Raw genomic sequence first — 23,781 nt, 5'->3', positions numbered from 1 at the left:
GCTCAAAAAATAAAAGCGCTTTTCTGGTGCACTGACACACAAATATGCTGCATATCGTCAGTTAATCTATTTAAAAACCTTCTCAAACGCGGAGCAAGTGTGTTGTCAGCAGGACGGTCCTCTCTCCGCAGTTACAACTCAAATGCAGGCTGCTCGCATCTCCATGTCTGTAAGTGAACACTTCTCGCGAGATAATCTGTCAATTGCTCGCGCTGCTGGTACTTTCTCCATCGTCATAGATTACGCAGGGGTGACCATTTAAAAGATATCCAAAAACATCTCTGGGCGCATTTTGGCAATTTAAGTAACACCTTCACACTCATGTCGTCACATCTACAAAGCGGCAGGTTTTTTTTACACTAAAAAAGTTGTAAAAACCAGAAATGATAAAACTTGAGGTCCACCTGCCTGCTCTGGAGCTTTCGACGGTGTTACACGGTTTTCATCAGATGAATTTAGCCCAATTACCACAGAACTGTAGTTGTTCTTCTATGATTTTGAGCACTTCATTGGACTTCTCATCCATGTTAACTTGACAGTTCATTTATATTTAGTCTGAGTCTGTCAGAAGAACAAGCAAGCAAGTGGATCTGGAGTCAGGATTGTTTTAGTGAAATGCTTGCTTCCAATGATGAAATGAAACTCATGTGATACGATAGTATCAAAAACACCACAACAAAACGCATACAACTCTGTAAGGTAGATAGAATTTATTCTTTATTTTACATTAGCTATACAGTTAATGTGGACAGATGAGTGGAGCACAATCTTGTGATGTGCCAGAGCAGCATCAGCTGAATATATACTGTTAGAACACCTCTAGATACCCGGTGGCATTGTATCCCTCAGCACGACAGCATTGTTGACCTCTGCCTCGTTTCTGTCTAAACGTAGAGGAAACAACACCTGTTGTGTAGAGTACAAGATATAAACGAGGGAAGGGCTTTAGAGCTCATCCACGAAGGGAGTTTTTATGAGGTTGCCACTGGACGCCATAGTCTTCTTGCCAGTCACAAATGTCTTGGCAGCCTGCGAATAACCAGGAAGAAAGTTAAGAGCACCATTACTAACTACAAAACACATTTTCCACACAGTAAATGAAAGACCAAGAACCAGACGTCTTACGTTGGCGACATCAGTCAAGGAGACGTTGTCAATCTTTTTGGAGACTTCCTCGGCGGAGCGGTAGGATCCCTCGGCCAGAGCCTGAGTGCCCATGGCCTCCAGGAAACCCTCCGAAGTCTCCAGTGACATCAGGAACTGCCCCTTCAGCTGGGCCCTGCACAGAAAACAGAGCCGAAGGTACAATAATGCAAACTAGGAGGAACACCTTTGACTTACATACATTCAGAGACAGACGCAACTTCTTTCCTTATAGTTAGATACAACTGTGCCACCTACTGGCCAAATGGCACCACATTTGTGATGAATCACTCAAGACATCCTATTTCCACATGTCCACCAAATGTGGAAGCAATAGGACAAAGTTATCAGGAGATATATATTTTTTCATGATATAAGCAATGCCCACAAAGCAAACTTCGAGGCCAAGTTACAGCAAAACAGTATGGAACAACAAGAATCTGAAAAAATAACCTTTTCTGTACGGTCCAGAGATGTTCTGGACTACATTTGGTGACGATTGCTCAAAATGTGTAAGAGCAGCAGCAAAAAAATGAACTATTTAGTTTGTTAGACGTACGGTTTAAAGGTTACAGGCCAAAATGTGAAGTTGGTTATAGAGCTACATGGTTATAATTTAGACTACATGTTTATAAAGAGGCAACATATTAAAGTCGTGTCTCTGTCCGGCTGTATGTCTTACTTGGCCCGAGTGAGGTCGGCAGCTGTGACTACACCATCAGCAACAGCCTTCACCTCGGCTAGAGCGGCTTTAATCACCTGGAGAGACGGAGGAGGACAGATATTACAGCAACACACCTTACTGTTTCCTGCAGCTACTTTGTTGAACAGATTCTTTGTACGTTTGGATACTCACATCACCAGCAGCTGCAGGCTGGGAAATGGTGTAGACGCCAAACAGACCAGAGTCAGAGTAGCTTGTGTTGAAAGCACTGACCTGAAAAAGAAAGAAATGGGGATACATGTTGAAATTATGATTTAAACCAGTCGCCGCCTCGACGAATGACCCGTTTTAAAAGTTGATATCAAAAACTGACAATCACTCACATCAAAGGGGTCAGCAGTTGCCTGAGCAACAGCCTGGACCAGCTTGCTGGAGGCGCATGAGCCCCTCTTGACATGCAGACCAGCTCCCAGTAAATGCTGCAGCACACTGAAGGCCAGAGCCTCGCTGCTGCCCGCTGCTGCCGACTGGCTCACCACCGCTGAGTGGAGCAGACTGCCGATGCCGGGCAGGCGAATCTCACCTAGAGAGAGGAATTTAGGGCGTTACATTATAAAGTTTAAGCCGTGCGGTGACAGTTATTTATTTTTTTAAATGGCGGTTCGGCTCACCTCCACGATACTGAGCCGTGGCCCCGGTGGTGCCGGCCCCGCTGCGGATGTTGAGGAATTGCTCCCCAACTTGCGTCAGCACCGTGTGGTCCACACCTGAAGGAAGGACGAACATCTTACACTCAAGGATTAAGGAAAACACTGGGTATATTACTCACTGTCACGTGCCATAAAAACACATCAAGTTCATACAATACTGCTATCACTATAAATTACAAATTATAATGAACCGTACCAAGTCCAACAAGAGCCATTCTTGAGCTTGTGAAATTGTTTTGGACAAACTGGTGCAGCTGGAGAAAAAATACAAACATTAGAAAAGGTTTAAATGGGGTAATATTTGCACTATAAATCTTTAGAAATGAACATTTGAAAAAGACTTACATGCCCAGACTGGATGTTGCCAACCATGTGGTTGGGACAGTACAGGGAGTTACAGAGCGCATTCTTGTAGGCGGCTTCATGCAGACCATCAAGCACACCTGGAAAAGACAGAAAAAGGCACGATCACAATGCAATATGCTCATCTTAAAGCTGACATTTTCAATGTCTTCTTAATTGATAAGTCATCGATCTGCCTGTATGGTGGAGACTTCCAAGAAACAGTGATGGAATTTGGTTCTGAAGTGATCTGCTTTTGTCACTGAAGTAAATAACAGATTTTTATGGGAATAACCAGACTTTTGTTGAAAATGTTTAACCTAGATACTTTCACATCTTTCTTGTCATTTACAGCCGAGACGAGGTCAAGGGTCGCAGCTTTAACTGTGGCAGTACTGTCAACAAGTACAATCAAGCATCAAAGAGGTCATTAATCTGGCTATGCTCTGTAGCAGGCAGGCGGGAATAAGAAAGTAAGTCGCTCTTTGATCAACCAATGTGGACAAACAATATTTGGGATGAGGTCCAAAGTCGGATTATTGCAGGCAAAATAACCATAAACCGTGTTTCCACCAAAAGGTTTATGGCAATTTTAGTCCCGGGACTACTTTTCAATGAACTTGCACATGTCGGCATCAGCAGCATTGTAAAATGCTGAATTTAACTGCACAACAGCTGCTCGGATGAACAAGATCAGCAGCGCTTGTAATTCGTTATCCATGTTGAATTCACCACCGGTAGTCCGTGCTGATTTTGTTTGTATTCTTCCAGAAAAGGATCATGTGATCGGGCCGTGACAAATCACGGAAGGACACGTTGTGACTGATAAGACCCAATCAAGAAGCGAACGTGGGCGTCTGCGTCATTGCAACGGAACTACAGGCCCACCTATTTGAGTACTCTGTGCAGCTTGGGCCCTGTCCCTCTTTACTCTGGGCGTCAGGTCTGACACCTCCCATGGCCGGAACTCTGGGGCAGTGGTCACGTTGATCAAATACTCCATCACTGTGTCACTGCAGAGGAGCAATGAAAAGGGAGACGATCATGTAACTCAAACTACAAGTTATTTTCTGTTCCAAAAGATACTCAAAACATATCTACAAACGTGGGACACGTCACGATTCCTGTTCACTCGTGTTGATGCTATTCAAAGACTCACATGTCATCTCTCAAGCAGTCAACGGTGTAGATCATGTTCTCTCTGGAGGAAGTCACGCTGCAGAGGAACATGCAGACATCCAGATAAGAATGCTGATCGTGGAAGAAACTTGTGTTCAATAGTTTGTTATGACTTATCTAAGAGGTTGCTGACCTCAGGTTGCCTCCCACTGCCTCAACACCCCGGCATATCTTGAAAGATGAAGCTCCTTTGGTTGTCTGGAGAAGCAGAAAATGCAAGTCAACACCGAGCTAAGACAGATGGAAAATGTTCGTGCTCGACATTGGGGATAAATAATACTATGTGAAAACTCAGGGAGAAAGGACCAAATACTAAATGACCAACAGTTGTTTGAAACTGCAGAAAACTGTGCAGTTTCATACCAGGTTGGAGGCCAGCCGGAGGAGGTGGGTGACCCCCTGGTTTTCAGGGGTCTCATACCGACAGCCGGCCTTGACAAACACTCCGATCTTGGAGGCTGGGGAATAGTTCTCCAGGGAGGCGATCACCAGTCCACTGGGCAGTCTAGTCACCTGGACAGGACACAGAGATATGTCCTTAAGTTTCATCATTCCATTACATAAAGAACAGATAGACATTAAGTTCAAACATGTCGGCCAATGATTCTCATTTTAAACTTGCAACGCTCAAACATAAAAGACATGAGCGACATCTGTTCCGACAAAACCAACTCGTCTCTTCATTCTAAGATTTAAAAACCACTGTGTCTGGACGGAGCCAACCCATCCTCATCACCAACATACATGGACGTCCTGGAAGGAGTGGGCAGCTCCCGGAGAGAGCTTGAGGCCAGCCAGGGGCTGACCAAGGGACTGGCCTGTTCTGGCAGCCACATGGAAGTGTCTCTGCGGAGAAGAAACACAAGTCAACAACCACTGACCTGCACATCCTGCGGCTGAAACTTAACGTGCTCGGTGGCCTCGGTGTAATCCACCCTACGGGCAGCCTGAGCCGCGTAAAGCCTCGTCTGGAAACATAGAGGAGATGGGAAGGCGTGACATTACAATTCTGTGTTGTACTGCCATGGCTGACTGATGCAAGGGAAGTTTGAGGGGAGGGAAATCAGAGGCATGTAAGATGGTGAAATGATAAGAGCAGTGGTGTTTATTTTCTCGCCATGACTTAAATAAATAATATTCAGTTTGTGTACCGGCCTGTCTGTTGTTTATTATGTAACGTTAACAGTCTGGTTACTGCTGGTTGAGCAAAGGGTCACGACTAGCTGCTTCCTTTAATTTCTGCTCATCATCACACCTTGACCGGACACGACCCTGAGTGTTTACACCGCCTGTCACTCACACGAGGAATGAAACAGACTGCGAACGCTGTCCCGAGACACAAACATAAACTATTGTAACGGAGTCCTTACCGATAGCTGACTTATTCCCCGAATCCCCTTCATCGCTCTCCTTCAGCCAGAGCAATATGGCTGACGTAAAAGTGCCCTACCCACAATCCCTAGCGCGTTCCCTGCTCGCAAAAGTACCTCGTGGATAATGTGCGTGCGCCCCCTGCTGGCAGGGAGATGAATGTGACACAACAACAAACTGAACAGTAGAGAAAGAAAGACATTTATGGACTGCACAAGCCACACTTGTTTTGTCATTATACACAGAGATTGTGGCAAGATATTTCCAGGCTTAGTACTGATGATTGAATGAGGAATTTTACTTTATTTTATAAATTAATAAATTGTTTAGGTTCACAAGTCACAGAAATGCATACAAGCACATCTTAAATTCCATGTACATAAATCTATATTCACTAAGAAAGACTATTTTCTGTTTCACATTGAACATTTCAGCATTATCAATTTACTTTAACAACCAGCCAGGGGGAAAAAAAAGGGTATTTCCGGTCGTTTACAGCGTGTGTCGCCAGTGCGCATGTGTGGTATTCCACACGTGGGGTGAACGATTGAACTGGCTGCATGCAACAGAGTTTAGAGAGTTCGTAGTGCCACTAAATATTACTGACACAAAACTTATCTCGCGTTTTGTTGCCCTTTTTAGCCCAGGTGAAAGAAAATAGTCCTCCGTGAAGCATTTCGCCGAGAGGGCCGGAATACAAGAAACCAAACTGTTCACAATGGTGAGTATTGATTCAGAATGAACTAACAAGCTAACAGACTAGCTAACGTTAGCGAAAGTAACTAGGCTGCAGAGAGAACTAACCTTTAACTCATAACGTCTACTTGTTTGTGTACTCGATGTGCCTCCTTCCCGTTGTTAATGTGGTTGTGTTTATTGTTTTGTGACCAGTCTGAACCCCAAGTCAACCCGAAGGCCTACCCGCTGGCCGACGCCACGCTCTCCAAAACTATCTTGGACCTGGTGCAGCAAGCCTCCAACTACAAGCAGCTGAGGAAGGGGGCTAATGAAGGTGAGGACACCAAACTCTTCCGACAAGAATGTAACTTACGTTAGTTAGTGGGTTCACGTAAGATGGTAATTTGATTATCCACTACTTTCAGAGGTAATGTAACATCAGGAAAGTGTGAAGCGTGGTCCTAAACACAGCTGGGTTTTGTTAGGTGGTAAAGTATTATCACTGTAAGACTTTATCAAACCACTGTTATAGATTAAGTCGATCATACACTGAATCACCTTTTGTCAAGCATAAATGTGCATTATTTACTGGTGCTGCTTTTCAAAATTATGATTACAAACAGATTTTGCTTTGAACTGTTTCGGGTAAAAGAGCAATTTCAGGGCATCACTTTGGGTTCTGGGAGGTTGTGATCGATGGTTTGCACTATTTACATTTTCTATAGATTAAAGAACTGTGCAGCTTAATCTCACAATCAGTTTTAAAACCAGTAGGCTACTGCTAAACACTGATTTAACTAATGATGTAATGGTGATAATGTGCACACGTTGTGCTAACTGTGTTCTCCTTCTTCCCCCCCCCAGCCACTAAAACCTTGAACAGAGGCATCTCTGAATTTATTGTGATGGCTGCTGATGCTGAGCCGCTGGAGATCATCCTCCACCTGCCACTGCTCTGCGAGGACAAGAACGTCCCGTACGTGTTTGTCCGCTCCAAGCAGGCCCTGGGGCGGGCCTGTGGGGTGTCTCGCCCCGTCATAGCTACCTCGGTCACCATAAAGGAAGGGTCTCAGCTCAAACCGCAGATTCAGTCGGTTCAACTGGCGATTGAGAGACTGCTCGTCTGATTTCTGTTGCACTGTTGTGACAACGTCTCCTTGAAAAAAGGACGAGACAAATTCCAGATTGAAGTGAATCTTCTGTTTTTTGATTTTAAAAAAGCTGTAATGCATGACAAGAGAGTATAGATGTTTTTCTTTTTTTACTTCTTCAGACAGTGAGTCTACTTTTGTGTATCAGTTTGCCATTGCATCACCTGATTCATAATAAAAACATTTTTTTATTTAAACCCTAGTGTTCTGTTAATTTCAATGTTTTCATTCAGATTTTGTAGTTTACCGTAAACAACCTCAGAAGTGTCCCATGTCATTTGTAATTGATGTTAGTTGATACATTTGGGGATGAAAATGTATTTCAGCCCTAGGTAGGTAGGGCAATACGCTGCTGAGGTCATTTGCATGTTTTCATTGGAACCAAATGCAACAGCACCTAATATCTGAGTTTGTGAAGATATTAACCCTATTTGAAAATATTGGATTCAATTTGAGACCATTTATTCAAGTACTTGATACATCAACCAGCTACGGACTTACTGACGTCACCTGGTTAGTGGTTGAGTGTGAGAGACTGAGGGCTTTTATTGCTGCAACATGTCACGTGACCATGAAAACGACAAAAAATGTGATTTACAATTGTGCCCTTTATGAACCCTTTCTGTAAATCAGCATGGTATGCTGACTTTGCCTTAGGGAATTACCCACAAATCATTGCAATGTGACGTTAAACACAGGTAACCAGTGGATGCATGGAGACAGAAAAAATGGTAAAAGAGGACGGCTCACGTGTTCAGCCTGTCATTAAATTGACTTAGAAACATTAAGAGTTAAAGATGGAACAAAAAATAAACTTGAAGTCAGAGAAAATGTATTTATTCATCAAATATTTTATTTTGTCATTGAAGCTGTTTTGACAAAAACGAGTAAATAGATCATATGAAGTTACCTCTCATCTTGTGAGGAAAGAGCCAGGAAGACTTTCAAATCACGGAGTACAAAGTATAAAATAAATACCCACAATTGTACATCATATTTTTTGTCGTTTTCATGGTCACGTGATATGTTGCAGCACAGTGCTGTCCCATTCCTATTTCCACCCTTTCAAGCCCTCACAGTCTCTCACACTCAACCACTAACCAGGTGACGTCAGTAAATCCTTCATGGTTCAGGGTTTAGGGGGGCATTGGGATTGGGCCTATCTCCACCTGACGGCTTTCAACCACCTGCGACACACAAATCCGCGCACGTCAATTATTGGACTGCGCATGTGTGGAACCCGTCCTTCAACCAGAACCCCACCCATCAGCGGTGACTCAAACGGCCAGTGGACACGTGCTTTTGGGGGAGTGGCTCAAAGTTTTCTCTCAGAGGCGAAAGTCATGGCCGGTCCTCCTGTTGTTATATGGAAGCAAGAAGTGCAGCGTCTGCTGCGTTACAGAGAGCTGGTCCCCCGTCTGGAGGACGCTTTGGGGAAATTCTCCAGACGAGACAGCGCAGAGGTGATCCAGCCTGTGCGCTGCACGCTTCCCCTGCAGAAACACCACGGGTAGGCCTGCACTGTACTTCAACCGGAGACATACATGAACCGTGAACAAACTGTTGCTATTGCAGGCTGACACCCCTTCACTTTTACAGCTTCCTAGGATCAATGCCGACGTACATGGAGAATGATGGAGTCCTGTGCACAAAGCTGGTGTGTTTCTACCAGAGGGAGGCTGGTTCAACTCTGCCAGCCATACAAGCAACAGTGATGCTGCTGGACCCAGAGTATGGGAATGTAAAGGCTGTGAGTAAAACTAACGCATGCATAAATGACTCTAAAGGAGCTTCAATAGGCTGGCTCTAGTAACTCTGCATAAAAACAACTACTGTGAACATTTAGGTCCTGCGGGTATGTTTACCAGCCTCACCAAGCCAGGCCACATAACATGTTTCCAACCTGCAGGTCATTGATGGAGACGAAATCACAGGAATGAGGACGGCTGCGGTCTCGGCCATCTCTGCTAAGGTATTTCCATTTTTCCCACGACTATTCACGCCCGTTTTGTAATCTTGCGATGTTCTAATCACGACACTGTCCTGCTGTGTTTTTGTCACACAGCTGCTGATGTGCCCTGAAGCAGATGTTTTGGCCATTTTGGGGACTGGCAAACAGGCCATGACTCATTACAATGTCTTCACAGAAATGTTTCCATTTAAAGAGGTAATTACAATACAATATATCAACTTATTGGCTTTCTTGCTCAGTTATATGAGAAGATTGATACCACTCATGTCAAGCTAATAGCACTTAGCTCAGCTTAGTTTCACATAAAGACTGGAAACGAAGGCAAAACCGCTAGCCTGGCTCTGTCCAAAGGCAACAAAATCCACCTATCAGCACCTCTATTGTTCATGAATTAACATGCTATATATTGTTTGATTAATCTGTATAAAACAACAGGCTGTGTTTTTCCGGATGTTTATTTTCCGGACGATTTTGTTGGCCAGTTGCTGGAGTGTCTGATCACACCAACGACATGGAAGTCTGGTACAAATAGCACCATGACCGAATGGTGACGTACAAGTGCAACTGTCACACTTCCCCTGCATCCTCACAACAGGTGCGTGTGTGGAGCCGCACGAGACAGGGAGTGGAGAGGTTTTGCCGCTCTGCCAGTGGCCCGGTGACGGCATGCGTCTCAGTGGAGGAGGCGGTGAGGGGAGCAGACGCCATAGTAACGGTAACCAGCAGCACAGAGCCAGTGCTCTTTGGTCGGTGGGTCAAACCAGGAGCCCACGTGGCAGGTGAGAAGAAAGGATCACGCAGATAAAAGAGGAAATAAGTGAGATTTATAGATGAGTTTCGTCTCCTGGTGCTGAGCAGCGGTGGGGGCTTGCAGGCCAGACTGGCGGGAGCTGGACGACGTGTTGATGAAGGAGGCGGTGGTGTACAGTGACAGCAGGGAGGGAGCAATGACGGAGTCCGGTGACGTCATCCTCTCTGGGGTCAGTCTGTCATTTCTCACTGCCTCAATAAGATACCTGAACGGTGTGTTGTCGGCTCCCTTTGCAGAATGTATGCAGAGTAAATAAGTAGATCTCTTGTTTTAGGCCGAGGTGTTTGCTGAGCTTGGAGATGTTATCAATGGGACAAAACCTGCACATAGAGAGAAGACAACAGTGTTCAAATCCCTAGGTAAGCACTACTTGACATTATGCTCAGTCCATATTATGTGGAAAGCACTTTTCTACAATTCAGTACATCATGATTTGTTTTATTCACAGGAATGGGAGTTGAAGATGCAGTGTCTGCTAAGCTGATATTTGACCAATGGAAAGCTAAAGGCAGCCTACCATGAGGTGGCCATGTGTTTCAACCCTGACCTCTTTGTTACACATTCATGGCCCACAAGCTGATCAAGATCAAGGCAATATAAAACAGGACAAGAAATAATACAGTTCAGTCCAAATCAATTGACTTCAGATCCCCCATCCTGACAAACAAAGCCTCTGCCGTATAACCTGATACACCTGCCGAAATAATATACTTTGCCTTTTTGATGACTTTTTTGACCTGCTATACTATGACTTACTGTTGAAAATGTCATTGCATATTATATCATTACAATTTAATGAAATTAAGCTTCAGTTGGCTCCTATTTTTATTTAAACTTTAAAATAATAAATGTCTGATTTGTTGCACTGAGGATTTAACTCTTGAGACTTTTATATTCAAGTGTGTCATGTCCCGACAGTAACCTGATGTTAATAGAAACATGTCTTTGTTAACAGAACCCTGACTGAACAGAACAAATGTTTTTAGTTCACCAGTTTCTTTCACATGTTGCACACCTGTTGTGATCAAGTTTGATTTAATAAAAGCTTTTAAACAAATTAAAATCTATTGGTTCTGTATTTTTGTAGCTTTTCATAAAATATTTGGTTTGAGTTTTGCTTCGAGAGAAAATTGCGTAAATATATCGTGAACTATTAAAGGATGTGACTCAAACGAGATGTTTTTTGATGTACTACACTGACTTTCATGACACTTTCTTTTCTTGCATACAATACAACTTTTTTCAACATGCTATACTATAACTTTCATCCATTTTTAGACATTTTTAGTACACTATGTTTTTATGACATACTGTGACTGACTTTTTTCCGACATACGTATTTTTTTCGACATGCCATACTATGACTTTTTTTCCAACTTGGTTTTTTAAAATGTCTTCGTGATCATTTGTCACATATCACACTGAGTTTTTTTTTGAAATGCTATACAATTTACAGATACATTTGACAGACTTTACTATGACGTTTTTTTAAAGATACTGTGACTATTCATTTTGTCGACAAACTATAATTGGACTTTTTAATTACTTTTGACACAATGTACTGTTGTGTTTTTTGATCTTTTACATATACTATATTGTGAGAGAAAAGAATCATTACTTGCAGTCTGACACTATTTCCCTGAACTGTTATGTTGGGACAGAAATTATTGGAACAAAGCATTTTCGATGAATTTATTTGCTTTAAAAAAAAACAAAAAAACACATTATGCGAAAATTAAACCGCATTTAGCAAGAAAGTAAATCCAAGTGTGCACTTCCACAGCAACATCGAAACACTGATACAATTCATCCAGATTTACAGTGGTTCCCCAGAGCACCCATGCAGTTTGATCATTGCTCATTACAAAATAAAAAGGTGTTCGCTGAATAGTTAATGCTCATATTGTATAACAAAAACATTAAAATCTTTTGTAACATTGGAGCGTGAATAAACCAGCTCCTCGACTTCATAAAACACAGGAATAGATGTGGTCAAAATCAACAAGAACTCAGTGGGAACATGAAATGATGATGTAACCTTTACAGACAGATTGAGAATGAACCTTCACAACAACAACACCGGCTGCACTGCACCTTCACACGCTCGACAGTCAGTCATGAAATACTGTGTGTTGACTGAACACGCAGCAAGAAGAGAGAAATGGATTCATCTCGACAGCTTTTAGGAACGAAACAAGATAATTATCGAGCAGAGACTGTTTTAAACGCTCGCTAATTATGGAGATCATTACGTATCTTAGCAGCTGCTGCAACAATTGTAATAACTCATCCGAGGGTTCAACTCTTTCTGCATGTCATCTTGTAAAGGTTAAAACAAAATGAAAAGGAAGAGATATTTTAGTATTCGTGGAGTGACTACAAAGTAATGACCATTGACTGAATTTTGGCAACACGTGTAAACAAAACGGTCTCTAAAGCAGAGCTGGCATGACGATGGAAACAGGAGACATTAAAACTTCTAAACTACATTTATTTCTGAAAGTAAAATTTCATCAAGGCAGCAGGAATCTCTTAGTGTGTAGGGGGAACCAGTGCAGTGCAGGACCTCCTCTTGTAGAGTTAAATCCACAGTAATGTCATGATAAAAGTTCTCCACAGTGTGAGAAAAAGGACACAAATGGCTTCTTTTTTTTTGTAAAATCCTCCCTCTTTCTCCCTAATCAACCCCAGATCAAATCCCCCACCCTCACATTCCCCTAGGCCTGAACAAAGTCAAACTGAAAGCACTAAACAGATGTAAGTAAAACAGAAACCAGAGCTGAAATCTTAAATCTGTGACGTTTTTCAGATGGAGGTGTGAACTACCAGAGCTTCTACGTAAGCAAGGACACAAGGGGTGAATAGATATTTGGGGAACCCAGCCATCGTCTTCTTCCCTCCGAGTAGGCGAGTTCTTACTGCAACCGTGTTTTCTTTTTCCCTGCGGTCCCTTAGAATAGTCTGCACTTCCTCCTCCTCTTCTTGGTGGGCGGGGGGCACAGCACCGCTCTGATGGCTTCGTCAAACACCGTCTTAAGGCCGCGCTGCGTCAGAGCGGAGCACTCCAGATACTTTACGGAGCCTGGCAGGCAGAGGAGAGGCGAGCGCAGAGGAACAAGTCAGCAAACCAGGTTGGTTGCATGCCATCACACTCGTACATAGTTTAAGGCTCGAGTAAGATGAGCAGGTGTTTGTCTATCAATTTAACAGTATGACTTAAACACGCCTGTAAAAAACGGGTGTTTCATCTTGAAACCGTAACAGTCTTGACCTTAAGATGATTTAAACGTTTGTGTCTGTGCATGCGTGGTGTTTGAACTGACTTATTTCCTTCGCCATGGCCAAGCCCTGAGGGTAGGTGATGGGGGAGAGTTTCTTCTCCCTGAGTTTTTCAATCGTGTCCTTGTCGTCTCTCAGGTCCAGCTTGGTGCCCACCAGGATGATGGGCGTGTTGGGGCAGTGGTGTCTCACCTCAGGGTACCACTGAGGGGAGGAGAGAGGGGCACAGCACGGCAGATAGCGTGAAACGTGAGTGAATTGACATTAAAAAAAAAAAAAAAAGAGATTTCAATGAACATTTTCCAGTCCTGCTGTTAGAATGTATGGCATTTATTCCTGTTACTTTATCTACTGAACTCCAAATAATCCTCTTCTGTTCAACTACCTTTGAGGTAGTTTTAACTACCTCAAGGAGAAAAACAAACAAACATACATTTTCATAAAGCAATACAATGCGCCATACGCAAATCTGAATTATGGCCAAGTCCAGGTGAACCTGCACATGACCAACATTGACAAACAGTGGTTCTCTGCCTGGAAATATGTTTATTATGGCTGCATCATTACATCGCATACAACATTTTGAAAGTCGTGTGCATAACATTCTGCATTTTCTATCTTGTTATAAACTTAAATATCTGAAAATAAAGTACGTTTGTTTTAGAGTGGTGTCAAAAATGGTAATTGTCTCATGGCTGAAATCCCACATCTGTCTTTCTTATTCCTCCACACATGCAGATCTGACGGTGAGATGTAATGGAAAACATCTGACCTTATGTTACGACTATCGACAGATGCGACACACCGCAGTTGCAAAGAGCAGGTTGTTCTCACCTTGGCACGGACGTTTTCAAAGGAGGCGGGACTGACGAGTGAAAAGCAAATCAGGAACACATCCTGAGGAGAGAAAAGGACAAACATCAACACAACATTAAAAACTTACTCCTCACTGTGGAGACGTTTCTGTTACAACTGGTTCAAGAATCTCAACGTTACGATGAATCAACAGTGTGATGCTGAACGCAGATAGCACACAATGTTGACTTAATAGACTGAAAAGGTTCAGACATGAGGGTTCACAAAACGAGACAAATCTGGACTCTGTTGGTTAAATACACATAAACGCCCACTTTCAGCTCCCTGTGAGTCGTTGGCACAGAGGCCAGATTGTTGTCGGGACAAAGAGTGCAAACAAGGGCTCCCTTTCACTTCCTCCAGACAGTGTATAGGTACTATGGACACAGGGCTCTACTCTGCTGAGTGCAAAGACTCGGTCTTAACAGGCCAGTGAATAACTGCTGCTGAAGTGAAAGCAGTGTTCATGCCAACATTGTCTGGCTGATGCCAGTCTGTGCACGGCAGTGGCGTGAGACGAGCCGTTGTTCCTACGATGCGTGAATGCATATACACATACCGTCTGAGGGTAGGACAGAGGCCTGAGCCTGTCGTAGTCCTCCTGTCCCGCTGTATCCCACAGGCCCAGGTTTACTGGCTTCCCATCAACCATCACATTGGCAGAGTAGTTGTCAAAGCTGTAGGACGGGCGGGGGTGCACATTAGGATCCAAATCAAACATATTGTGAAGCGATTAAGTTGTGCATAGATGTTAATGCATTTCTCAACCAATTTCTGACCATCTCACAGCTGTTCATGAGGTGTGTGTGTGTGTTACTTACACTGTGGGGATGTACTCTCCAGGGAAGGCATTGGTAGTGTAGCTGATGAGCAGGCATGTTTTACCCACAGCCCTGGGATTAGAAAGCAGAGGAGCAAAGATATCTTTTAGGGTTTGAGTGCAAATTACATTGTACATTTTTCAAGTATGACTTTGCCAGTACTGAGCTTGGGTTAAGAAGACACTGTCTAGACTCGCAGACAATATGCTGACCGACTACTTTAAATGATCTGCTGTAATGGTTTCTCCAAAAGCTGACAACAAAACTGTAGGCTTGTAACACAAACTCATGACAATGTCCACAGCCGAGCTGAAAAATGGTTTACAGACTAAAGTAAATCTGATTTGGGTCAAAGAATGCAATCACCTCAGCATACATTGAATGCCATTAATACTGTGAACCATCAGAGGTCAGAACGAACACCTGGAAACGATGACGCAAGATTTTAAATAAATGAATCTTAAATATGGTGTTTTCTTAGACATTTAAAATAAATTATGCATTACAATATTAGTTTGAAGTAGACTTTTGAAGTCAACCAAGTTCAAACATAAGCTTTTTATCTGCTTTAATGTTCAAATGTTGTTCAAACACTTCTGATAACTAAATATTTTACTAAATAAATGTTTTTTTTTACCATTTCCTGCCCAAGGAGGAATGAGGCATTTAGAGATCAGTTTGTTTTAACTGGTTTAGGAAACGTATCAAGTACAAATACCTATGATTTGCAGACTATAAATGCTAGATTTGACTCTTTTATATAATCCCAAAATGGACTGGGTTCTTCAGACTATATAGGATACCTTCTGGTATTCAGTTGTTTTTTTTATTAATTACTGGGTGCTATACATTTGGGGTGGGACTTTGCTGCATTTTTGATATCCTATGAAATAATAAAAAAGAATAATCTTGTTCCAATACATCACGTGGCCGCATGGTTAATGACAAACATATGAATTGTGACATTTAAGATAAACTCAATAGTGAACAACCCAAGAACACACACGACGAGTCATCACGTATCTGTCGCCACGGCACCATGTCTGACACGCTGTGACCCGTTCGGTCACACCTAACCCAGCATGGCGATAAATCCGTGTGACCCAGCTGGTCCGGAGAACAGGCACAACAACAGCTGTCGCTCAAGTTGCCATGTTATCTGAGGCTCGTTAGTGTTGGTAACTGGGTCAATGAAGACAACTGTTAAATAACCGTATTGCACGAGTCAAACTGGGACATTTTACAGGTCGAAGTAATGATTAGAAAAGGATGTTTTAACGTACCCGTCCCCCACCACCACACACTTAATGGCCTGCATCGGAACCTTCCAGCCAACGGTACAGCAGCTCGATTCCCAGTTAGCTTAGCGAGCTAACGGCGGCTACAATAAAAACCGGTCCGGTGTCGACTCCAAAGTAACACGTGCACAAAGTGTGAGGGGCCTCGACTGCAGTCCAAAAGAAGTTGATAAAGATCGTTACATAAATTATCCGGCTTGTCTCTCCTTGTCTGCAACACCCGGTGAAACTTTCGAGCAGGCAACACCCAGGAAAGAACAAAAAAAAGATCGAGGGGAAAACAACGCCCACAGTTTGGAAGCTGCTGCTCCCGAGATCCCCGCGAGTCATATCCGGTCAGAGCAGGATGGTCAAACACTGCCATCTAGTGGTCACAGTGGGGAATGACACTGAGTTCAATAAGAAGGACCAGTGTCAGATAACAAAACTATACTCGTTAATTACGGTGATGGGAGAAATATTGTTATTTTTCCTGAGCAGAGAAATATTATTATTTTTCCTGAGCAGAGATTGCAAAGACAAAATGCAATAGAATAGCTCTCAGTGTAGTTAGTTGGATACTAAATACGGATACGAAAATAATGTATTTTTATACAATGTATCTGACAGCTATAGTTACTGGTTAGTGTGTACATATGAACACAAGAGGACAGCATTTTACAATTTTACAGTTTGACTGTCAAACTGCCATCTATGATAATACCAAATCTTTAATGACAAAAAAATCTAAAACGCGCACACGCGCACACACACACACACACACACACACACACACACACACACTTTATCTCTCATCACAGTTTCTCTCAGGCCTAAAGTATCATGTATCATCTTTGTAATGGTTTTAGTTCTCCATCCATTAATCACTGACTCCATGGCAACCATTAAGTGCAGCACACACACACGCGCGCACGCACATACACACACACACACACATCAATACATTCGTAACCTTGACTCTGAATCATGTTATCGGGGGATTTTCCCAGCAAACAACACATCAATAGGATAAACGCCACCATTAAGCGGGGGGTAAAAGCAGAGGAGAGAGATTAATGAAGGATAAACAGGCCTGTCGCTGGCACATCAGGGAGGCTGTAAAACACAGTGGAGTCACGCTGTGGGACCTCGGGATGTCAAACAGAGAAAATGCATTTTAGAGGAAATCTGTTCTGAGGCATCTACACATCTAAAAAAAAAAAAAAAACTCAGCATATTTTAGAATAAAGTGTGCCTTGAATACGTTTCAGGGACCCGGGGCTTTTCAAAAAAGGTTGTTCACAATGGAATGCATGCAATGGTTGCATCCAAATTAGCAGGAAATCAACTACTGTATTTACCAAACATATCACATTTAGAGTAGTTCCTCTTTTCAGTTCAATATGTCAGTGTTAGGCATGTGTTGTTGTTATTTTCCATGCTGTTCTACTGGCTGATTGACTCATTTGGCAGCTGTTTGTACCCGTGCACTTTACACAGACGATTTGGCCGCTTCGGAGCTCATGAAGGGCTTCTTGTCAGACCACTTTTACAGCAAAAAATACTGCTTTAACTCTCTTTTCAACACAACATAACCCACATATGCAGCACTTTTGTGTTCTTAAATGACCTTATATTCAAGCTGGTTAGCTTAGCTTATCATAACGACTGCAAACAGAAAAACAGCTAGCCTGGCTTTGGAGGAAAGTTTGGTGGTGGAGCTTCACATCAGAGGGTTCAACAAGCCAGAGCTACTATTAAAGAGAACTTTGTTGGTGAGGCTTCCATTGTGCACCGTCACGCTCAGCTCTCCTCCTGCTTCCCTGCCGCCCTCAGTCCGCATGCACCTTCCTTCACAATGCAGTTCATTTCATCGGATCATTATGTTTAACCATTAGCTCTCTAAATAATCACCAAGATTTAATGACCCCTGTCATGGTGCTCTCATTTGCATCGGAGTCTGATTGACTGTCTGCAGGCAATCAACACTTAAATGCCAGGATGTGCTCTGTAACGACAGCAGCACTCACAACAGAGTCCACGGGAAGTCTGGTGTCACACAATGTGGAGAAAGTCAACATTACCAATGGAGTGGAAGCTAAAGGATGAGAGTATCCACATGTTATTCGTTGGATTTCATCATCTCAGCTGAACAGAGCGCATGAAGCAGATGCAAGAACCGGGCTTTGGCAGTTGCACTGCTGTTATCTCCAGTTCCCACATGATCAATTTAAGCCTATATGCTAAAAGCCTAAGATCCTAAACAAGCATTGCTATGAATCATTCAGCATCTGATTGATTTTCAGAGAACTTATCAGTGGAGGCGAGTCTTATTAGGGCATTGCAAATCTGATGATAGAATTTAATAACAGTGCTTTTTTTTATTGTCACAGCTGCATCAAGGAATAATGCTTTGCCACCCATGAAGGCTTTTAATTAGACTCAACCACACACTAGCATAAACACTCATAAATGCACAAAACTACAAAATGCTTTAAAGCTGCACGTACAGCCGCACAACACATCAAATTCCACGTGGAAATGTCTCAGCAATGGAATTGCTGGTTATTCTTTTCAAGCTATAACGGCCTCTAGATGCGGCCTGCAAGCCTCCAACATTCCACCGCATGTTGAGCTGTGACAGAAGGATTCACAGTTTGGTTTCAGGCAGCTATATGTGCAGCTTGTTTATCAGCCGGTGGCAGCAGATGTTAAACTTCCTTCGGAATAAATCTCTGAAGGAGTCCTCGCTCTGCATCAGCAGTGACTTGCAGCATATGCAGAGCGTATGAGTCATCAGGTGCAAGGGGACTTCTTGTGTCCAGTCCCATCATTTCACAAAGCTGTTTATTTTTCTGATGACATGCAACAATGCGTCATTTCTGCATACGGATTCGATGAAATCTATTACAGCCGTGAGGTGAGTCACATGCTGCTGCAGTGGATGTGATGGGAAGTTTCCAGCCAAATGGCAGCATTTTGCTCCCAGTTGGAAAGATGACTGACGCGTTTCCTTTGTCCGCCCTCTCATTTTGTGTGTGTTTCTCTTTCTCCATTCTCTTCCGTTCATTACCGACACCGCCTGCTTCACTCTCTCAGCCACTGTGGGAAAGGAAGTGTGTCACATTACTTGTGTTTTTTTCAACACTTGCAGTGAATATGTGTGGAACTGTTGCAGATGGTTTTCACAGGATTCAGGAATTCCTCAGAAACACTGACAGGTTCCCAGATTTGAGTATTTATTCGTGCAACAATAAACATTGTGTTTTCAAAAGAACCCTGAAGTTGTTGTACACAGTCATTACTGTCAGGAGACTCGCAGGTTACTCGCTTACAACGTTGCTGCCGAACAACAGCAGCCGAGAGATGCGCTGGATGGAATCCGGTCCCACGCAGCAGCACAGGGTCACTTCCTTGATGACTGGGACAAAAATTCAGGCCACCAAATGAACCCGTTTGGAGGACAGAAAAAAAAAGAAGCCACATTGAAGAGGTACTGTGCAGAGACCGCCCACACTGACATGAGGCAGGAGCAATTTGTGAGAGGTTTTGTGTGTGTGTGTGTTTCTTTGGCATAGAGCATGACCTGTATGTGTCTCTCTGTGGACTAAATGGCTGTTTTTCTCCCAGTGTTGATGAATTGTTGTCATTTGCTTTTTGGTGTCCCTCAAGGTTTGTGAGATATAGAGTAGAACTTGTTGCATGCTCTTGCTGTTGGGTGTAATCTTGTGATAGTAACACAGCAAAATGTTTTTCCAGTCAAAATAAAAGTGAGACTCCACATACTCAGAAAGTCTTTATCAATACTTGGGTTATTCCCATTCTCCTCAGTCATGCTTTGTGTTTTAGCCGCTAGCATTAAAGATACATTGAATCTTCACATACTCATAAAGGACATGTCTTGTAGCTGCATTGCATTCTGGTCTATTGAGGCTCCTGACAGAGGTGAAATTCGTGCACAAACTACAAAATCTCACCGTGACATCATGTCTACATTTGTTGACTTGCAGGGGAATAATAAACATAATCAACCAAAGAACAAACATGTTCAGAATAAATCATCTGTCTGTTTTTGTGAAACAATATCAAACTGCAATAAACTGCACCACGTTTCTGTGCAGAATGCCTCTTTAAAAATGAGTGAAATCACATATTCACCCGATTATCCGCTTGATCTTTCTGAACAAAGAGACATCAGCAAAACTGACATAGCCCTCGATATCTCACACGCATGCATACAAATATGTGCTGAGCTGTAATCAGACTGCAGCACATGCAGATGGTCGTCCACGACCACTCACCAGGGCTCGAGGTCAGGCCATCCACTCACTGAGATGCTTGAGTGTGACTGACATATGCTGCTTTGTAGGCCCCTGCTTCCAGAGTGCAGCCGACGTTTTTCTGATGGCTGGTAAATGGAGGGGAAAAATATAGAACTACATTTGATTGAGGGCGAAAATGATGTCATGCTGACTCTAAGTGTATGGGTAAAAAAATGAATCAAAGAGGCTGAGCCAAGCAGAGGCTGACTCTTGCATCTTCTGTTATTATGTCTGCGGTAATATCTGTCTCCGTTCATTTGTGAGACAAATGCTTCACTTCCAAATGTTCCTCATCCTACTAAACACTGGGCACATTGTGAACAGCAAATGGATTAACTCCTGTGTTTAATTGATTAGACGGAGCTAATTGATTTGTAACACGGAGAGAGCTCTTGCTGGATTTCGCCCTTTTTGGTTCCGCTGAAACTGGAAACGGAGCCTCTTCCTGTGCTGGTCCGGACATCTGCACTTCACACAGGATTATTCCCAAAACTGACATCCTTCACTTGCCTCACACAAACCCCTTTTACTTGTTGTGAGCTTGTCAGGGAGACACACTGGCAGTTACAGTTTATCTTAGACAAAGAGAGACGTAGATGAAGAGGGTGTGTCAGGCCAACAAGTTTCTCAGTAAAAATGAAACCCTGGAACTCAGTTTGGTTCCCGGCTGCAGGCGGTCCAGTGGGAATTTATGGGATCATGCTGCAAATGAATTGTAACCACCATTGCTGTGCAGTCAGTATTTGTTTATGCCTGGAGCTTCTGAGGGGGGGGGGGGGGGGGGGGGGGGCATGTGAAACCATTAATTTTCTATTTCAGGAGAGAAAGGATATGGTTTCACAGTACGCTTTCATCCATTTGTAATCGAACATTTCTGCCAGATATATGTTTGAGGACAATGCAGGAAAGTAAAGTCATCTTTATGTCCCGTGAGAGAGAAGCTTTTGTATCAGTAACATGTGATCAGATCATAAGACGGACTCTTTTTGAGACTGCACTCATCGATACTTAAAGGTAATTAAACCATTTGAGGATTTGACCATTACAGGCTGATGAAGTAAACACGCAGCACTGCAGTATGCTGTATGTACCAGCATATACAAAAAATATATATCATACAAAGTCATCTTCCCAAAAGTTAAGGTCCTGTCAGTTCAAGACAGTCCTTGAAACAGGTGAAGTTCAAAGAATGATCAACGATACAACTGATAAAATGACTGAACTTTAGTTACACGTTAGGTGTATTATATCAAATTTGCACTGATTGAGACACTGGGGCACCTTCGCACGTTCTGCTCACACGATTATAGTTTGGAAGTTATGAGCAAACCCGTGACTTTTTTAAACAACATTGAAGGCTGGATTACCAAGATGGCAAAAAGGGCCACAAACCCCGGACTTTAAAATGTATTAATTAACAAATTTGCGGCAATAAAATACAATATCAACTACGAAAGGTCCTGCGGTATTAACTGGTGAAACCTAATGTCAAAATCTTGTATAAACACCTTTTATTACTGTTAGTATATATCATGCTTCCATGGTGTGTATTTCTAAATTAAGTTTCTTCAAATTGTACTCAGTGGAGTAAAAAGTACAATATTTCCCTCTGAATTGTGGTGGAGTAGAAATATCAAGTAACATGACAATAGAAATACTCAAGGAAGGTGGGTACCTCAGAATAGTTCTTGATGTACTTAGTAACATTCCATCACTGGCAGTGAAGTGACACGAGTCAGATGCGATTGCATCTGACTCGTGTCGATGGGTAGAGGAGGGCAGGCCGATCACATCGCTTCCTTTTCCGTAACTTTCTTCCATTGTCCGCCTGTATTGCTGCACAATAAGTCCTCAGCACAACTCCCTTCCTGGACGCTGGGCGACAAACTGGGTCCTGCCTTCGTCACTGCTGTACATCACTGCTGGTGTGGCCTCAGTGAGGCATGAGCTCATATGGGCAGGAACAGACAGGAAACTGTTTTTTTTTTTCTTTGGCCACAAGCCTTCAAAGGTGTCCCGTCCTCATGCCTGCATCGCCAATAAGGAAAGAGAGGCGGAGGTATGAGGTCAGAATGAGGTCAGAACTTTAGAGGCGTTTGTTCACCAAATGTATGAATCAAATATTTCACTGTAAATCATGAATGTCAAACAAAGTGACTTGCAAACTTGCAAGAGTATGTTTTATTTTGAACGTATATGGAAGTAGCTTCAAGAGATAAAGCAGATACATTGAATCTGCAATAAAACCAAAGGTACCCCTGGCATGTTTCTTGTGCTTATCAGTTTACCTTCACATCATTGATTCAGGAGTTTAACCCCTGACTGAACTCAAGGAGCCTGTCCTCTGACCTTAAAGAGCAACGAAACACTGGCTGGAAGTCTTTGTGTGTTGTACAGACCCTCTAAGATGTCGTGTAAAACTGGTTCTTGACGTTATCCTCAGTCGGTTTCGGCTTCTTTTATCTTGTCCACACAATTCAGTTGCTGTATCCTCATTCCTCACTGGTGCCACATGCAGACATGAGATTTAAAGAGACACTATTGTGTGCAAAGATTCAGAGACTAATGTCTAAGACCCTGGTTCTTCCCAGTGTACATTTGGCCATCATTCCCACCAATTATACATTTTACACAGACTCTAACATTGCACCAGTGTTCGTAGAACAGAATTAGTTAGGGCCAGACACATGCTGTAAATAAAACCCCAGTAAACCCAATTATCTGAAACAAATAAGGGTGACAAATGCTCTGTCAAATCGATTTATAATGGAGAGGGTAATAATTAACTCTTCTAAATAAATAGATTAGATAATATGATACAATTTGAGATTCATTTACGACATGTTTACTGACAACATACCCTATTGGACTGAATGTAACTGGATTCAGCAAATAATTGTTACACAATGGAGAGAAGTATTGCCCCCTAAAATCTCAATTTAACTTAACGTTTTTCAGTTTTATATTGCTTATTTTACTTTTAAATACTTCCTCCACCCCTGGTCCTCTGGATTTTTTCTGGGATTTATTTATTTTTTGTTTATATTTCTAAGTTTGAATCACAAATCAAGCATTTACCGGCTATATTTAAATTGAACTGCCTTTAGAATATGTTCTTTGTGTGTCTGCGTGTGTATACGTGTGTGTAGCGTGTGGGGGTGCTATTAGCAGGGGCGGGGCTTGGTGACGTCGCCGTGGACGCAGCG

At 42.8% G+C, this 23,781-nt stretch overlaps 4 protein-coding genes across 5 annotated transcripts; 2 read left to right on the top strand and 2 right to left on the bottom strand.

The window, feature by feature from the left end:
• Positions 1 to 704: 704 nt before the first annotated feature.
• Positions 705 to 5,493, bottom strand: uqcrc2b (ubiquinol-cytochrome c reductase core protein 2b). Of its 2 annotated transcripts, none has more exons than XM_079293718.1 (14): positions 5,409 to 5,493; positions 4,920 to 5,006; positions 4,402 to 4,551; positions 4,172 to 4,236; positions 4,019 to 4,075; positions 3,748 to 3,872; positions 2,863 to 2,960; positions 2,714 to 2,771; positions 2,479 to 2,574; positions 2,191 to 2,390; positions 2,000 to 2,080; positions 1,826 to 1,902; positions 1,126 to 1,279; positions 705 to 1,029 (listed from the first exon to the last, which is right to left on the bottom strand). In XM_079293718.1, the coding sequence occupies exons 1-14, from the start codon at positions 5,439 to 5,441 to the stop codon at positions 946 to 948; spliced, it is 1,365 nt and encodes a 454-aa protein (XP_079149844.1). In that variant the 5' UTR covers positions 5,442 to 5,493; the 3' UTR covers positions 705 to 945. The 2 variants fall into 2 exon arrangements, with proteins under 2 accessions (XP_079149844.1, XP_079149843.1); XM_079293717.1 differs by lacking the exon at positions 4,920 to 5,006 and adding an exon at positions 4,783 to 4,884 and having other exon boundaries at positions 5,409 to 5,490.
• Positions 5,494 to 5,936: 443 nt separating this feature from the next.
• Positions 5,937 to 7,435, top strand: snu13b (SNU13 homolog, small nuclear ribonucleoprotein b (U4/U6.U5)). Its single transcript, XM_079293789.1, has 3 exons — positions 5,937 to 6,130; positions 6,301 to 6,421; positions 6,952 to 7,435. The coding sequence occupies exons 1-3, from the start codon at positions 6,128 to 6,130 to the stop codon at positions 7,212 to 7,214; spliced, it is 387 nt and encodes a 128-aa protein (XP_079149915.1). The 5' UTR covers positions 5,937 to 6,127; the 3' UTR covers positions 7,215 to 7,435.
• A 1,134-nt stretch (positions 7,436 to 8,569) lies between these two features.
• On the top strand, positions 8,570 to 11,068 carry crym (crystallin, mu). The gene is made up of 8 exons (XM_079292987.1): positions 8,570 to 8,748; positions 8,838 to 8,988; positions 9,148 to 9,210; positions 9,304 to 9,405; positions 9,806 to 9,989; positions 10,069 to 10,190; positions 10,296 to 10,380; positions 10,470 to 11,068. Exons 1-8 carry the CDS (start codon positions 8,582 to 8,584, stop codon positions 10,541 to 10,543), a joined length of 948 nt encoding a protein of 315 aa, XP_079149113.1. The 5' UTR covers positions 8,570 to 8,581; the 3' UTR covers positions 10,544 to 11,068.
• A 631-nt stretch (positions 11,069 to 11,699) lies between these two features.
• On the bottom strand, positions 11,700 to 16,536 carry LOC306795056 (ras-related C3 botulinum toxin substrate 1-like). Its single transcript, XM_079293394.1, has 6 exons — positions 16,260 to 16,536; positions 14,977 to 15,048; positions 14,715 to 14,832; positions 14,135 to 14,197; positions 13,345 to 13,504; positions 11,700 to 13,103 (listed from the first exon to the last, which is right to left on the bottom strand). The coding sequence occupies exons 1-6, from the start codon at positions 16,292 to 16,294 to the stop codon at positions 12,973 to 12,975; spliced, it is 579 nt and encodes a 192-aa protein (XP_079149520.1). The 5' UTR covers positions 16,295 to 16,536; the 3' UTR covers positions 11,700 to 12,972.
• Between the last annotated feature and the right edge of the window lie 7,245 nt (positions 16,537 to 23,781).

Source organism: Melanostigma gelatinosum (genome assembly GCF_949748355.1).
Source record: "Melanostigma gelatinosum genome assembly, chromosome: 21".
NCBI lineage: Eukaryota > Metazoa > Chordata > Actinopteri > Perciformes > Zoarcidae > Melanostigma > Melanostigma gelatinosum.
Note: the sequence above shows the minus strand (reverse complement) of the source record. Positions and strands in the feature narration are given on the sequence as shown.

Bases quoted from the DNA above. Each gene is read 5' to 3' on its own strand.
- uqcrc2b (XM_079293717.1), bottom strand. From the start codon at position 5,441: ATGAAGGGGATTCGGGGAATAAGTCAGCTATCG. The intron at 2,391-2,478 runs GTGAGCCGAACC...TCCTCTCTCTAG, and splicing joins CACGGCTCAGTATCGTGGAG to GTGAGATTCGCCTGCCCGGC. The intron at 1,280-1,825 runs GTAAGACATACA...TTTTCTGTGCAG, and splicing joins GCCGACCTCACTCGGGCCAA to GGCCCAGCTGAAGGGGCAGT.
- crym (XM_079292987.1), top strand. From the start codon at position 8,582: ATGGCCGGTCCTCCTGTTGTTATATGGAAGCAAGAAGTGCAGCGTCTG. The intron at 9,211-9,303 runs GTATTTCCATTT...TTTGTCACACAG, and splicing joins TCTCGGCCATCTCTGCTAAG to CTGCTGATGTGCCCTGAAGC. The intron at 10,191-10,295 runs GTCAGTCTGTCA...CTCTTGTTTTAG, and splicing joins GTGACGTCATCCTCTCTGGG to GCCGAGGTGTTTGCTGAGCT.
- LOC306795056 (XM_079293394.1), bottom strand. From the start codon at position 16,294: ATGCAGGCCATTAAGTGTGTGGTGGTGGGGGACGG. The intron at 15,049-16,259 runs GTACGTTAAAAC...TTCTAATCCCAG, and splicing joins TGTGTGGTGGTGGGGGACGG to GGCTGTGGGTAAAACATGCC. The intron at 13,505-14,134 runs GTGAGAACAACC...TCCTCCCCTCAG, and splicing joins TTGAAAACGTCCGTGCCAAG to TGGTACCCTGAGGTGAGACA.
- snu13b (XM_079293789.1), top strand. The intron at 6,422-6,951 runs GTGAGGACACCA...TCCCCCCCCCAG, and splicing joins GAGGAAGGGGGCTAATGAAG to CCACTAAAACCTTGAACAGA.